General features: G+C 43.0%; 2 protein-coding genes, 1 long non-coding RNA gene, 4 other non-coding genes and 1 pseudogene across 9 annotated transcripts in view; 1 reads left to right on the forward strand and 7 right to left on the reverse strand.

The window, feature by feature from the left end:
- Positions 1 to 732: 732 nt before the first annotated feature.
- On the reverse strand, positions 733 to 5,039 carry LOC142994840 (scavenger receptor cysteine-rich type 1 protein M130-like; annotated as a pseudogene).
- A 1,675-nt stretch (positions 5,040 to 6,714) lies between these two features.
- Positions 6,715 to 6,830, reverse strand: LOC142994960 (U5 spliceosomal RNA). The gene has a single exon (XR_012961462.1). It is a non-coding gene; the product is annotated as a U5 spliceosomal RNA (small nuclear RNA).
- A 326-nt stretch (positions 6,831 to 7,156) lies between these two features.
- On the reverse strand, positions 7,157 to 7,320 carry LOC142994947 (U1 spliceosomal RNA). The gene has a single exon (XR_012961450.1). It is a non-coding gene; the product is annotated as a U1 spliceosomal RNA (small nuclear RNA).
- Positions 7,321 to 7,875: 555 nt separating this feature from the next.
- LOC142994957 (U2 spliceosomal RNA) lies at positions 7,876 to 8,066 on the reverse strand. Its single transcript, XR_012961459.1, has one exon. It is a non-coding gene; the product is annotated as a U2 spliceosomal RNA (small nuclear RNA).
- A 611-nt stretch (positions 8,067 to 8,677) lies between these two features.
- Positions 8,678 to 8,841, reverse strand: LOC142994948 (U1 spliceosomal RNA). Its single transcript, XR_012961451.1, has one exon. It is a non-coding gene; the product is annotated as a U1 spliceosomal RNA (small nuclear RNA).
- Positions 8,842 to 10,715: 1,874 nt separating this feature from the next.
- On the reverse strand, positions 10,716 to 11,575 carry LOC142994684 (uncharacterized). The gene is made up of 2 exons (XR_012961428.1): positions 11,221 to 11,575; positions 10,716 to 10,895 (listed from the first exon to the last, which is right to left on the reverse strand). It is a non-coding gene; the product is annotated as an uncharacterized LOC142994684 (long non-coding RNA).
- A 926-nt stretch (positions 11,576 to 12,501) lies between these two features.
- On the forward strand, positions 12,502 to 15,308 carry LOC142994539 (fibrinogen-like protein 1). The gene is made up of 8 exons (XM_076145237.1): positions 12,502 to 12,593; positions 12,675 to 12,757; positions 12,921 to 13,089; positions 13,231 to 13,390; positions 13,616 to 13,713; positions 13,817 to 13,905; positions 14,518 to 14,735; positions 14,820 to 15,308. Exons 2-8 carry the CDS (start codon positions 12,707 to 12,709, stop codon positions 15,049 to 15,051), a joined length of 1,017 nt encoding a protein of 338 aa, XP_076001352.1. The 5' UTR covers positions 12,502 to 12,593; positions 12,675 to 12,706; the 3' UTR covers positions 15,052 to 15,308.
- Positions 15,309 to 15,615: 307 nt separating this feature from the next.
- LOC142994621 (uncharacterized) overlaps positions 15,616 to 15,748 on the reverse strand; it is a 45,576-nt gene continuing 45,443 nt past the window's right edge. For all 3 annotated transcript variants that reach the window (XM_076145380.1, XM_076145381.1, XM_076145379.1), the window contains exon 18: positions 15,616 to 15,748. This exon is cut by the window's right edge and continues 1,316 nt beyond it. The gene's annotated coding sequence lies outside the window, so the exon portion shown is untranslated.

The following is a 15,748-nucleotide window of genomic DNA, read 5'->3' on the forward strand; positions in this document are numbered from 1 at the left end:
AGGTGCTTCTTCGGGGGGTGCTTTCTCTTTTCCTGCAGGGACAAAACGCTCACACCTACTGGGCTGTCTGTGTAATTACATTACAGAAAAGAGAGCTCAGAAGAAGAATCTTCCTCACCTGTGCTGGGTTAGAAATTACTGACACAATGATCCTGCGACGACCACTGTCCTAAACTAATACAGATTAAAGCGAATGAGAAGATGGATTTTAGATGGTTGCAACACCTCTAATACTGTAGCTAAATACCTGCTGAGAGCGCGTGTTCATGCTGTCACTTTCCTCTGGATCTACAATGAGACATACGAACAGCTGTCTGACTAATAAATACCAACAGGATGCAGATACCACAGCAGATTAGATCAGAGCATCAGAGACCTGGGGAGGCTCCGGGTTTGATGAGGTTTCTGCAGGTGGTCTGTTGCTGGATGAACTTCTTGGCGTCCTCGAGCTCTGCCACAGCTCTCTCATGCCCTCTCCTCAGATTCTCCACATGAGCCACCATGACCTCTACGGCTCGACTACACTCGTGTTTTGCTAATGTGGCGGTTAGGTTCGACAAGTATTGCTCATCCGCGTCATTTCGCGTGTACTTACCTCGTCATTTTGGTGTGTAATTCGTTATTTCATACCTGCGGGTTATTCGATTTCAGGGTTTTAGTCCGTTTGATGTGACACGCTGCTATCACACAGAGCTCAAAATGAGGAAATATTAAAACATATTTAATAATACATTTGAGTGGTCACTATTTTTCGTGTTTTTATTTTGTCTTTAAGCTTCTTCTGAGAAAAATAGTCCTCATCAACCATGTAGAGCCTGTCCTGCTCAATGGCACTCCAATAGCTCTCCACCCACTGCAGGCACTAAAATGATAGCTTGAGGTCCTCAGATGTGGCATTTTAGTCCTCATGTCCTGGTGAGATAAAGCACATGTACATGTTTATGCCTTATTACTTTCAGTTATCTTTTTCATATCATTATCATATCTTTACAAGACAACTAGAAGTTATCAGAATGTATTGGGAATATTTAGAGATACTTAGAGATAATGAATAAAAGTCTCCAATTAGTGTCAGTGTTTGCGAGGGCCCACTAAATTTCAGTACTGGTCAGTCTGATGGTGGCACTATAATAAGAAAATGTAACCTTTTGCTCATTGTCTCACTCTTAATTTTTTCCCCGTGAGACACTTTACCCAATGCAGGACACTAGTTATGGTGTATATCTCACCTGTACAAGTCACATGAATAGCTGTGGATGAATACACCTGACTCACAGTGCCACAGTCCATCAGAGCAGACTCAGAACCATCGCAGTCAGAAAGAAAACGCAACATCGAACCTTGGTGTTCAATCTTGTCTGCTTTGGTTGCAACAGCAGAGCCACAGCCGATCTGTTTACATACTAAAGAAGCATGTTTCAAGTCCCAGACTGTGGACTGGAAGCTCAGCAGTCCCCAGCCATCCTTGAAACCCAGATGAACAATTCCAGAGCAGTAGGTCTCTGTACCATCCTTTGATTTCAATGATACATCTGTATTATCTGACAAGAAATCACACAATGTGAACAGGTAAATAGAGGTCACATGCAGTTTATGCAAGCTGAGAGCTTTTATATATGGACATTTGCAGTAGTGGTATTAGTTATCAAAATAAAAGTAGTATTATCACTACACCAAAACTTCTGCACTGCTTTCACTAACAGCGGCACTATGACAGGTTTAGTGCCCTGTAAGGTTGTGTTGTTGTCATTTGTTGAGATTTAGATTAGAGTTAGATTTCTTGATTAAACCTGTCTGTCTGACTGTCTATCTTAAACCATATCTACTCCAAAGACAGGTCAACTTTGTACTTAAGACTTAACTACGGTGCAAATTTAATGATAAAATTGGGTGGTTAGGAGTAAGATGGTAGTATTAGAATGTCATTGTGTGCAATATTCTATTGATTGAAGCCAACTATGGAACATGTCACTTGTCAGGGTTTTTCCTTCTCTGCCATTAAAGAGTACGAAATAAAACAAAATAGATCAGGATAAAAAAAAGTGTGAAAGAAGCAAAGGCAAAAGACATTCAGTTTTCAAAGTTGGGAACATTTCATAAAAGTCTCCACATAATGTCTGACCAGTAAATGATGTACTTCTACCATTGCCGAAGTCCAGTTTCCTACCTTCCACAGTGAGATAGAGGCTCCTGCTCTCAGATGATTGGTTAAGATAGTGATACACACAGCTGATGGTTCCCTGGTGGTTTTGTTCTACAGCAGGTATGTGGAAGAGAGCAGAGTGATTGACAGCGGGCTGGGTGTCTTTTTTAATTTGGTTGATGAGGAGACTGAAGTGACCCCCTGGGAACAGTGGCGGCATAGTGCAGTTGATGTTGAAGCTGTGACCCCTGAACATCCTCACTCCCTCCTGCTGATCATCAATGAACCCCTTCATGAAAGCGTAAAAGCTGAGGGTCGGCGGGATCAGGACATCTGCAGACAGAAGACACAACTGTAAAAAGGGACAATCACAGGTAGCATTTGTTGATTGAAGAGCTCTTACCCAACACAGCATGTATTAGCTAAGTATGGGTTTGTATTTTGTTTGCATTTGAGCAGAATTACTCAAACATTTAGTAAACTTGACACAACGGTGTTAAAGGATGGGGCGGATACCGAGCAAAAGGGGGGGGACAGGATTCATAAAAAAGAGTCATTAAAATCAGGCTTTCTTCCATATTTCTTTATTCAAAACTAAAGTACTAATAGAAGGGGAAGGAAGGGGAAGAAAGGGGACGAAAGGGGGAAGAAGAAAAGCGACTCACATGTGGGTGTGTGGGCTTAAACCCTCTGTTGAATTTCTGTTTATCTCATCCTAGTTAATTCAAAAGTGTTGAATCGACCAAATATTATTAGTGACCTTCTAATATTATCCATTTACTGCAACAAAATCGTAGATTGATTTATACAAAAGATTAGCAGTGTGTAACAAATGAAGGACTTGGCTCACTTAAAACAATAAGTTCCCTGAGACGGCAACAAACACGTCACCTCACCTGAGCAGGACACGTGAACTGTTGAAGAGGAAGGCCATTCCTTCACCGCGCCACACGCCTTCAGTGCAAACTCAGAGCCATCACAGTCCGATAAGAAGCGCCACACAGGCTGGACCTCCATTGAATCAATGTGACCGGTTGACACAGCAGTGCCACACTTCAGTTGCCTGCAAACTACAGCTGCTTCCTTCAGAGTCCAGGAGTTCTTCTTGTTGCTCACAGGTCTCCACACACTCCGATTGCTTCACCTCCAGTCTGCCAGCACAGCGGCTTCCATTCACCAGCCTCACATCATGGACCTCTAGAATGAAACGAAAACTGCACTGACTATGCTTCTGTATAATTAAAGTGATTCTCTGGCAATTTTACAAGAAGGTTACTGACATTGTTTTGTTTTGTAAGTTAGAGCATGTTGGAGATATTTACTGTTCCATTTACAAGGTTCATAGGTCACTGAATGCAACTGGAACCCTGAATTATTACTATTACTATTTCCACAGCAAAGATTGAAGTTCTGATTAAGTTCTGTGCTTACTGATGAAGCAGATAGTTGTTTACATGCACTTTAAACCTTTGATTATACTGCAATTAACACACCTCCGTACTTAGACTTACTCAAACATAGAGGATGAGCTTTCTTGTTTGAAACATTATAGGTAAATAATCAACATTTGTATGGATTCAGCTTTATCTATTGCACTGGTTCCTTTCATACCCTTTACAATGATGTGAAGCTTCCTTGGGGAGGAGAAAACTTCTGGTCTGTGTTCATTGTTGTAGTCACACTCATAGGTGTCGTTATGAGAATCATCTGCAGCAGGAAATGTAAAGGAGGCAAATTGATGTGTTTCAGGGTCTGAAGGCTTTTCAATGTATATATTTCTAGATGTGAGGCGGGCGCTGGATGCATTGAAGCGTCCATCAAATCCGCAGTGGATGTTGAAGCTGTGGCCTTTGAAGATCGTCAGAACATCATCGTCAATCCAGTTAAGTTCAACTTCACCATATGTGGAATACACCTCGACCATGGGTGGCCGCGGGTGTCCTGCATAGAAAACAAGAGTCAGGGACGGTTCTGTATATAGTAGTCTTAGTTCAAGGTTATGTTAGTCTATCTGCCTAAGTTCCATAGTAAAGAAGGAATGGTGTATAAAGGTATAACATGACTTGTTACCTCTGCAGGCCAGATGGGTGTTGATGGTTTCACAGAATCTGGTGGAGAGGGACAGTCCCTGAGACGTTTCTCTGTGCCTTTACATTGCAGCTCGTCGACCCAGATTGTCTTTTGGCTCAATTCATTAGTAGACCCAATTAAGGAGTCAAGAAACCCACAGCCAAGTTCACGACAAGCAACTTCTGCATCCAACTCATCGAAGACATCAGAACACACTGCAGACCAGGAACGTTCGGACTTGATCTGAACATGACCGGAGCATCGATCACTCCCGTCTACCAGCCTCACCAACTCTGCAGAGAGCGAGAGAGAGCGAGAGAGAGCGAGAGAGAGCGAGAGAGAGAGACCAATGACAATATTTAAAAATTAAAACTTGCCTCCCCCAAGGCCGTTTGTATCGTAGGTTTTTTAAGATATGTACATACGATCCAAATACAACCACCACCATTTTGTAGCACAAATAATGCCAATTCAGTGAGTTAACAATTTTGTATGCAGTCTAACTGTAACACTAGTTAACCATAATGCACTTTAATGACAAACTAACCTACATGTGGGCTCGTTCTTGAATGTTTATGAGTCATTTGTTCTGCTAGGGTGCCGTTCTTACTCACCTTGTTTTTTCTCAGTTGTGACACCAAAGGTTGCCATCGTCAACAGAACAAAATAGCAAAATGAGCATTGGGGAACCAAAATCCGCTGGTTTGTGAACATTTACCTTTTGTCTGACCTCACAAAAACCAAACCTGAACCACCAGACACTCAGTGATCACAACAGGACTGCACTCTGTCATCACAGTGTGCATTGATCCTCCAGATCGACCTGTTGCCTCACCAGCGTGTTCATATTGACTGTTCCTGCCACGTGCAAACTGAGCCCCAACAATTATGAACAACCAAAGCATGAAAGCAGACTTTTAAGAATGTCGAGTCAAAACTCATCGTCTCACAGATGGAATGACAAAACAAAAAGATTACAATCCACCTAATGGGGAAATGGCTAAACCATGGCAAGGGCAGAAGTTGAAACCTTTGTAGAGGCAACATGCAGCTCCAGAAAGTAACTTTGATCCATACCAGGGCAGAAACATACATTAGACATTTCCTCTAATCCCGCCTCTGTGGTGCGGCTCACTATATGACAGCATGACCTTAAGTACATGACCTTAAGTAAGAACCCCATCATGGCCACTGTGATCTGCTGTTGATGATATGTGAGTGTGAGATTCTGCTTCTCATCCCTTTCTGTCACAGCTGATTCAGAGCGGTCTTGGTGCATTTAAAGAAGGAGCTGGAGCTGTATGGGGGATTTAACAAGAATGAATCCAACCACTAGATGGAGACAAGATAAATTTGTGCAGTCCAAGTGATTCCACAGCCTTAGAGAGCCAAGGATGAGGCAAAGCAGCAGACAACAGATCACACAACAGGTGGCACTGAATCGAGCAGATCAAGGGAGAAACTTTTTGTGTCCAAGAGCTACTTTGACAAAATAAAAGTGTCTAAGAGCTACTCATGTTTAACATTATTAATAACATTTATCCACATGGCTGATTCTCCACCCAAACCTGCTGAACATCTACATCATGTTGATATCCAACACTAAACTTACATTTTGTATCAAAATTGACTTCAATTCAGCAACATTAGCTTGTTTTTTTTTCTGTGTACATTTTCAGTGTCAAGCTCACACTAATAAATTCACATCGTTTTATCTCATAGAAAACAAAAATTATTATTTATTTATATTATTAGCTACTTATTTTGCTATTTTACCAATATTTACAAAAACAGCCGGCCCCTTTTTATCCGGCTTGTTTCTCGACGACACATGACGCCCCAGAAAGTCTTGTGAAAAGTTGCTCTGGTCTTTGTTGAGGTGGCGCTCCACAGACACATTCGCACCGCAAAAGAAACACGCACACATTTGTCATGCACATTCGTACATCTTTTTAATTCCTCATAAAAGGTTTGTCTTTTTATCTGGGCTATTTTCAAGGTGGTCATCGTCAAGTCCCGCGTGCCCTTGCCAGCCAAATGTTACTGTGTCATGTGACAGCAGCCTCATTTATTAGCTGATTGGTTTGTAATCAATTTGTGAACAAAAGGGGACCGGATGTCTGTAAAGTTGATTGGATAGAATTTAAACAGCTTTATCAAGTGACCATGTGTTGTCAAATGTAAGTATTCTTTGAACCTTTCATGAGCTACTCAGAACCGAGCGACCTGTAGGAGCCTGCTGAAGTCAAGTGACGTATATACATGTATAGGTCCAATCTTCCTTTTACACCTTAACTTAGACAATATAGGACATTAAGAAAAATATCGCCTTTGAGAGTTAAGTGTGCGAAAATGGGCTATACAACTATTAATAGATTGGCTTGACTTGGGTGTGGTGCTTCACATTGACAGAGATCACACAGCATTGAAACTGCATGGACTCCATACAGGCAATCACCTGTTGTGTCCAATGATGTATTTTTTCTTGAACACAATCAGGAAGCCCCACAATGAGGCAGGGCATCAAAAAATTGGTTGAAACTCTTAATGTTCCTCTCCACGGAAATCTTTAGTAAAAGGCGAAAGATTTATACGATCTGAAGAGAACCCAGAGTGTACTGACGATGTAGAGTTAGAGTGTAGGATCCCATTCTCTGCCTCTCTGCTCTCTATTACGGTTTTCAAGACGGCTTTTCTTCTTTTCAAGACTTTGAACGCCACTTACAGCTCAAACCTGCTTCATGCAGAACATCAAGTCAGCCTACTGCATATAAACACTATACATTTAAGTTTGTTTGTTTTGCAGGAAATGATTCCGATCCTTTAACAAACACTTATTCCTATGTACAATAAAGGACATCAAAATACGGTTTAAACCACAATTTTCATTCGTGTCCATTATCGGATGTTTATAAATATCAAGTTTGAATTGAACACATTCATCAGGGGAGAGCGCGAACGCAGTCCCCCACTACCAGAAATTATGCAATCGAGATTCCCACATTTGGGGAATTCGCAGGGGTCAGCACGACCGTAGTGCAATGGCTGAGCCTCGCCCTGGGTGAACCACCTTCATGATCATGGTATCTCCCTTGCCAGGTAAGTATGAATTACTGTGGTCACAGATGCTGAACTCATTCTCAGAAGTACAGCTCTGACTCACGGTCACAGAGACTCGGCACACACAACACATCCACCAGAAGCTTACACAAGAATGCAAAAAAAGGGACACAGCCTATCGATTGAAGCAAATATACGCTATTAACGCTTAGAGGCATAGTATGTGAACATCCCAACGAGCGATACTATCATGCAATGTGTTTAAAAGAAAGCGCAACATGCTTTCCCGATCTACGACAAACTGGCGCCTTATCCAGGCTGTAAAACCCCGCCCCCGCCCTGTTGAGACAATGGAGGCATGATGTCACGACGATATAACATATGACACGATTGCAAATGCTTTTCATACACAAATCCACCGAGTTTCTGGTTAAATGTTGATATAACTTATCAATAGCTTCTACGGTAACAGCCGAGAGCACAGTTGGGTTTTTACGTTTGATTCAGGGAGATCGGAAGGAAAACAAAACGATACTTTGAATAATCGCTGTGGCATAAACTTTCACTAACTTACAGCATGATAGTTGGTATTTAACATCGTGAGGGGGTGCACCGTTCCTGGAGGTACTGCAATACCAGGTCGATGCGTGGAGTGGACGGAGCAAGCCCCTATTCCATCTCCCTGCTCCAAAAATCAATTTAATATATGGTCCCCGGGTAGGGGACGTATCAGATATTAAACTGATAAGAACAGATACTACACTTGATCTTAGCCAAAAGGCCGAGAAGCGATGCTGTTAGAGGGCGGAGCGGAGGGAGTCTATCCCCGCTCACACACACCAGCTCACGGTTTAAACACAGAAAGGAAAATACAATAAAGCCGGTGAAACAGTCACGGTATGGCACCTAAGATCAACGTTACTTAAAAAGGTCGCGGATCATCAACGTCTGTGCACTTATTAACTTAATACTCGCCAAAGGCATATGTCTTTATACCGTCAACGTTATGAATTAGAAGATTTGAATATCCGGTCAATACGGGTGCTTAGCGCTGAACAAAACCGCGGTTGTTTAAGTCTGTACAGCACACAGCGTGTCGACTACGGGTCACTTTCTGCTTCGTTGCTGCTGGGCAGCTGCTTTGACGGTTACCGACACCCGCTGGTCAGGAGTGTGAACAACTCATTTGAATTTAACACAGGAGTCCTCTGAAGGAAGAAAAACAACGTATGTATGAGCGTTAACGCCCTTCACAATAGATGGCGCTCAAGTAACTTCTAACATCCAGTCAGAGTTTAGATTGATTGTTCTTGTTTTATTTTTAAATTGGGAAAGAGTGAGTTCAAACAATCCGTAACGCGTACTAAGAAACAACTCAGGAAATTTTCTGTTAAACACATTCATCAGGGGAGAGCGCGAACGCAGTCCCCCACTACCAGAAATTATGCAATCGAGATTCCCACATTTGGGGAATTTGCAGGGGTCAGCACAACCGGAGTGCAATGGCTGAGCCTCGCCCTGCGTGAACCACCTTCATGATCATGGTATCTCCCTTGCCAGGTAAGTATGAGTTGCTGTCTGCACAGATGCTCGACTGTTTCACAGACGTTCCTCAGCGACTCACGGTCACGTCACTAATTCACACGCCATGAATGGCATGTACCAGACGCAGCGACGCTTTGTGAATGTTTCGTGAATAAACACACCAATCTTTACGTGACCGCTCTCATACTTTATGATCAGACGATTTGCGATGTTATCCTCGATTAAATACACATTCCCATCATGCAATGCGACATTGCATCTCAAACTGTTCCTCGAAAGTATCATTTTAAGCTTTAGGCTTCTACGAGAATGCAAGAAGGGCACCGGGCAAAAAGGGTATCGATTTAAATGAAGCAAACGAAATTGATGCTCGTAATGTTGTTTAACCGACGTCAATCAGATAAATGAAAATGAAAAGACGGGTAGTAAACATAGGGTAAACACCAGTTCCCACTTCCGTCACTGCTGGTGGGTAGCTGCCTTTAGGTTTACTGCCCCCTGCTGGCCTGGAATGTGAACTACTGTTATGCAAGCATGATTCCTATTCCAATTAGCGATGTTGCGGTTACGTAAGACTTCGAATTTCACACTAATAAAAAAGGGGAAATGATTCCTTTTCTAAATCAAACAATTATTTTCACATTAGAAACACACTCTTGGTCTTAACCAAAATGCTGAGAAGCGACGCAAGAGAGAAGAGACTAATATGAATAGTAATATAAACTCAATCAGTTAGGCAACCAGCACTTTAACACAGCGTTAAAACAACAAATTCCCCTGCACAACAATTTAATATGGCACGATAAAAAAAGTTGTTTAAAAGCGCGTCTACTCGTCTAAAACCCCGAAAAGTTTAGCGAAAGCGAGCTTCCCCTTTTAGCATCGACGTTAGACGTAACGTTACTTAATTTTCACTAGTTGAAAAAGGCTGCAGACATGTTGTAAAGTAAAGTTCGTTTTTTTCTGTTATTTTGTTTAAAGCAGTGAGTTTTCCTTACTTGCTGTGTTGAATCTTCTTCGTTTGCTTCAAGTTCGGAGTGGGGGGATGGTCTGCCGGCTCACCTGGATACTCCGTCGGGGTTCTTCCTTGCGCTTGTGCAGCTTGCCCCTGGGCTCCGGGGTCATGAGTGGGGGTGGGGTTGGTCTTCTTGTTGGAGGTACCCGAGGTGCTTCTTCGGGGGGTGCTTTCTCTTTTCCTGCAGGGACAAAACGCTCACACCTACTGGGCTGTCTGTGTAACTACATTACAGAAAAGAGAGCTCAGAAGAAGAATCTTCCTCACCTGTGCTGGGTTAGAAATTACTGACACAATGATCCTGCGACGACCACTGTCCTAAACTAAATACAGATTAAAGCGAATGAGAAGATGGATTTTAGATGGTTGCAACACCTCTAATACTGTAGCTAAATACCTGCTGAGAGCTCGTGTTCATGCTGTCACTTTCCTCTGGATCTACAATGAGACATACGAACAGCTGTCTGACTAATAAATACCAACAGGATGCAGATACCACAGCAGATTAGATCAGAGCATCAGAGACCTGGGGAGGCTCCGGGTTTGATGAGGTTTCTGCAGGTGGTCTGTTGCTGGATGAACTTCTTGGCGTCCTCGAGCTCTGCCACAGCTCTCTCATGCCCTCTCCTCAGATTCTCCACATGAGCCACCATGACCTCTACGGCTCGACTACACTCGTGTTTTGCTAATGTGGCGGTTAGGTTCGACAAGTATTGCTCATCCGCGTCATTTCGCATGTACTTACCTCGTCATTTTGGTGTGTAATTCGTTATTTCATACCTGCGGGTTATTCGATTTCAGGGTTTTAGTCCGTTTGATGTGACACGCTGCTATCACACAGAGCTCAAAATGAGGAAATATTAAAACATATTTAATAATACATTTGAGTGGTCACTATTTTTCGTGTTTTTATTTTGTCTTTAAGCTTCTTCTGAGAAAAATAGTCCTCATCAACCATGTAGAGCCTGTCCTGCTCAATGGCACTCCAATAGCTCTCCACCCACTGCAGGCACTAAAATGATAGCTTGAGGTCCTCAGATGTGGCATTTTAGTCCTCATGTCCTGGTGAGATAAAGCACATGTACATGTTTATGCCTTATTACTTTCAGTTATCTTTTTCATATCATTATCATATCTTTACAAGACAACTAGAAGTTATCAGAATGTATTGGGAATATTTAGAGATACTTAGAGATAATGAATAAAATTCATGAGTGATTCAATGAGTGTCAGTGTTTGCGAGGGCCCACTAAATTTCAGTACTGGTCAGTCTGATGGTGGCACTATAATAAGAAAATGTAACCTTTTGCTCATTGTCTCACTCTTAATTTTTTCCCCGTGAGACACTTTACCCAATGCAGGACACTAGTTATGGTGTATATCTCACCTGTACAAGTCACATGAATAGCTGTGGATGAATACACCTGACTCACAGTGCCACAGTCCATCAGAGCAGACTCAGAACCATCGCAGTCAGAAAGAAAACGCAACATCGAACCTTGGTGTTCAATCTTGTCTGCTTTGGTTGCAACAGCAGAGCCACAGCCGATCTGTTTACATACTAAAGAAGCATGTTTCAGGTCCCAGACTGTGGACTGGAAGCTCAGCAGTCCCCAGCCATCCTTGAAACCCAGATGAACAATTCCAGAGCAGTAGGCCTCTGTACCATCCTTTGATTTCAATGATACATCTGTATTATCTGACAAGAAATCACACAATGTGAACAGGTAAATAGAGGTCACATGCAGTTTATGCAAGCTGAGAGCTTTTATATATGGACATTTGCAGTAGTGGTATTAATCAAAATAAAAGTAGTATTATCACTACACCAAAACTTCTGCACTGCTTTCACTAACAGCGGCACTATGACAGGTTTAGTGCCCTGTAAGGTTGTGTTGTTGTCATTTGTTGAGATTTAGATTAGAGTTAGATTTCTTGATTAAACCTGTCTGTCTGACTGTCTATCTTAAACCATATCTACTCCAAAGACAGGTCAACTTTGTACTTAAGACTTAACTACGGTGCAAATTTAATGATAAAATTGGGTGGTTAGGAGTAAGATGGTAGTATTAGAATGTCATTGTGTGCAATATTCTATTGATTGAAGCCAACTATGGAACATGTCACTTGTCAGGGTTTTTCCTTCTCTGCCATTAAAGAGTACGAATCCTGTTCATATTGACTGTTCCTGCCACGTGCAAACTGAGCCCCAACAATTATGAACAACCAAAGCATGAAAGCAGACTTTTAAGAATGTCGAGTCAAAACTCATCATCTCACAGATGGAATGACAAAACAAAAAGATTACAATCCACCTAATGGGGAAATGGCTAAACCATGGCAAGGGCAGAAGTTGAAACCTTTGTAGAGGCAACATGCAGCTCCAGAAAGTAACTTTGATCCATACCAGGGCAGAAACATACATTAGACATTTCCTCTAATCCCGCCTCTGTGGTGCGGCTCACTATATGACAGCATGACCTTAAGTACATGACCTTAAGTAAGAACCCCATCATGGCCACTGTGATCTGCTGTTGATGATATGTGAGTGTGAGATTCTGCTTCTCATCCCTTTCTGTCACAGCTGATTCAGAGCGGTCTTGGTGCATTTAAAGAAGGAGCTGGAGCTGTATGGGGAATTTAACAAGAATGAATCCAACCACTAGATGGAGACAAGATAAGTTTGTGCAGTCCAAGTGATTCCACAGCCTTAGAGAGCCAAGGCTGAGGCAAAGCAGCAGACACCAGATCACACAACAGGTGGCACTGAATAGAGCAGATCAAGGGAGTCCGACAGTTTGATTCCCTCACTCTCATCGCTGGATTTCTGTCCCTCATCAGGATATCAGGCCCTTTTGCTTCTCACCGTGAGGATGCTGGAGACACTGGTCACCGTTCTTCTTCATCTGTCTGCCTGTCTGGCGGTAAGAATGTAACAGTTTATTCTATGAGAGATTTAAAAAAAGATTGAGGTTGATTAAAACTGTATCATAAGTGAGCCTCACTGAAAGGAAAAATGTAACCAGTATTATACTATGAATGCATTTGAAATGATTGTCAGTATGAGTGTGTGACTCCTGTGTCCAGGCCCCTGTGCCGTGTGAGGAGCGAGCAGGTCGGCTGGAAGCAGAGATTCAGGGGCTGATGGAGGTGATCAATGACCAGCACAGATACATCCAGGGGCTCCACAGCAGCCAGGCCCAGCATCTGGAGCAGATACCCAACACACACCTGGGCCCTGACAACCTCTACAGAGGTGGGTCCATACATCCTAAGCATTTATGTGTGTGTGTGTGGGGAACATGGAATGCTATACTATATATGGGCCTTGACCTCAAACTGACCTGCCTGTTCAGTTGGAATGGTTTATGCCAGTGTGTGTACCATGTGTGTGTAGACTGCTCGGAGGCTTTTGCGGGCGGTAACCTAGCCAGCGGCCTGTATGTGATCCGGCCCCACAGCTCTCCCACAGCCCTGAGCGTCTACTGTGACATGGACAACGGAGGAGGGTGGACCGTCTTTCAGAGGAGGAAAGATGGCAGAGAGAGCTTTGACAGGTGTGTGTGTGTGTGTGTGTGTTTTTATTAGTTTAATTATTTAATTGTTTAATTATTAGTAGCCTACACCACCCATCCTCCATAACAGATATGGAGGACGGGTGGTGTATGTTTAGGCATGTATCACCTATGTGTGTGTGTGTGTGTGTGTGTGTGTGTGTGTGTGTGTGTGTGTGTGTGTGTGTGTGTGTGTGTGTGTGTGTGTGTGTGTGTGTGCATACTCAGAGCGTGGGTGGAGTATAAACAAGGGTTTGGAGACCTTTACTCCCCCGATGGAGAGTTTTGGCTTGGCAACGACCCTCTACACTACCTTACTTCACAAGGTGTGTGTGTATGTGTGTGGGTTTGATCTGTCAGGTGATGAGCAGGTACATACTGTGTGTACTGTATGTGGGATGGGTAGTAGTGTAACTCGGTGTTCTTTAGGAAAGTACGACATGAGGATCGACATGGAGGACTTTGAGGGAAATCAGCGCTATGCAGAGTACAAGAACTTCAAAGTAGATGGGGAAAAGGTAAGAGTGAGAGAGAGAGAGAGACAGAGACACACACACACACGCAAAGTGTTTGAGTTCCTTCTTCTTTTTGATCTGTGAAACACGTCCGCCTTCCTTCCCCTCTTTCCTTCTCTCCCTCTCTTTCCCATAACACACAGGTGTTTATTGAGACTACACACCATCTTTGTCATTCCTGTTAAAACCGGCAAGGACGTCCATCTCCTCTCTCAGCCAGCTCTTCTTCTCACTCCTACCCCCTCTTCATCCCATTCTTTTTTCCAGCCCACTGTTGATTCATCTTAATCTCTCTATAGCGCTCCAACCACCCACCCTCATTCTCTCCCCTTCATCTTTGTCGCCTCCCAAATCTTCCATCAGCTCTCATTCCATTCAGTTGTAAGACAAAACAAGATTCTCGCTCTCTAAAGTAAAAATACAGCTTTATGAGCCGCGTACAGACATCAGAAACACTGATACTTGTAGATGCAATAGAAACATTCTCACCCTTGTGCTTGAGCCCTAAATGGAAGGAAAATGAAGAAAGGATAAAACAAGTTAGACCAGGAATGTTTCTGAAAATGTGATTCAGTAAACATCCCTCCCTCCCTCCCTACCCCAAACACCACACAGGACCAGTACCGGTTACATTTGGGCGAGTACAATGGGAACGCTGGGGATGCCCTGGCCGAGGCCCACGTCGCCCCCTCCAGAGGGCAGAGGTGGACCGGTCCAGACTCGACGTCCAGCGGAATCAAATTCAGCACCCACGACCAGCTCAACGACACGCAGGGTGAAAACAGCGCCCCCAAGTGTATCAGACACAGCAAGTCAGGCTGGTGGTTCAGCAAGTAAGCAACCCGCTGCTTTCTCATTTAAATACTGACTTAAAGCTACTACCAGGGCTACAAACGTAAACTTCTTCTCTGTGCCAGGTGTGACTCTGGGAACCTGAATGGGCGATACCACACAGGGCCGTACCAGGCCATGACTGATGATGGCGTGGTTTGGTACACGTGGCATGGTTGGTCGTATTCCATCAAATCTGTCATCATGATGCTTCGAGCCGCTGACCTCAAGCAACCGCTACCAGATATCAGCCTGTTACCAGAGCAACTGGCTGCTGGTAAAACAGCAGGGGGCGCCACTGAACCACTTTATGAGTAAGAGCAAGAGCAAGAGTGGACATAACAGTTACTACATAGCTTCACTTGTCAGTGTTTTACCTTAGTTTCAGCTTAAGTGTATGTTGTATTCTCACAATGTTTACCAATGATGTAACATGTAGAAATAAGTGAACCAAACCTGTAACAAGGTCACGTTCGGAACCATTTAAATGTTGTTTGAAGCGGAATCTGTTTTTTTTGAAGAGAAATGTCATAATTATCAGGGTCAGTCAGTTCTTTTGAACAAAACGATGAATGTTAAAGGGTAAAAATTATAAAAAAAAAACTTTTAAAGGCCTGGAGACATGTAGGTGAGAATGAAAACAAATCTTCAGAAAATATTCTCATTGCTGATTTATCTTTGGTCTGTGAGTTGGACCAAAGCAGTCTGACTCCATATGTGAAAACACCCGAAAGCCTCATTATGATCATGTGTGACTTGTTTGGGCTTTAAAAAGGTCTTAACATTTGGACACAGGGCTGCATCACATGGAAGCAAAGTGTGTCCTGTGTAGTGATGTGTGTGTGTAATCAATAATCAAAATAAATCAGATGCGTTCTAATCTCATGTCATATTGTGTTTATTCTGTGTTGAAAATAAAACAGAACATAGAACACTGAGGCATTTTGGGTACAGCTGAGGTTTCTTTTTATCACGACAGACAACATGAAACCATTTTGGATTAGATGAAGACTAT

The sequence above is a fragment of the Genypterus blacodes genome, unplaced genomic scaffold (genome assembly GCF_046128005.1).
Source record: "Genypterus blacodes isolate CSIRO-AG114 ecotype Tasmania unplaced genomic scaffold, CSIRO-AGI_Gbla_v1 ptg000030l_1, whole genome shotgun sequence".
NCBI lineage: Eukaryota > Metazoa > Chordata > Actinopteri > Ophidiiformes > Ophidiidae > Genypterus > Genypterus blacodes.

Bases quoted from the DNA above. Each gene is read 5' to 3' on its own strand.
- LOC142994539 (XM_076145237.1), top strand. From the start codon at position 12,707: ATGCTGGAGACACTGGTCACCGTTCTTCTTCATCTGTCTGCCTGTCTG. The intron at 13,391-13,615 runs GTGTGTGTGTGT...GTGCATACTCAG, and splicing joins GGCAGAGAGAGCTTTGACAG to AGCGTGGGTGGAGTATAAAC. The intron at 13,714-13,816 runs GTGTGTGTGTAT...GGTGTTCTTTAG, and splicing joins ACACTACCTTACTTCACAAG to GAAAGTACGACATGAGGATC.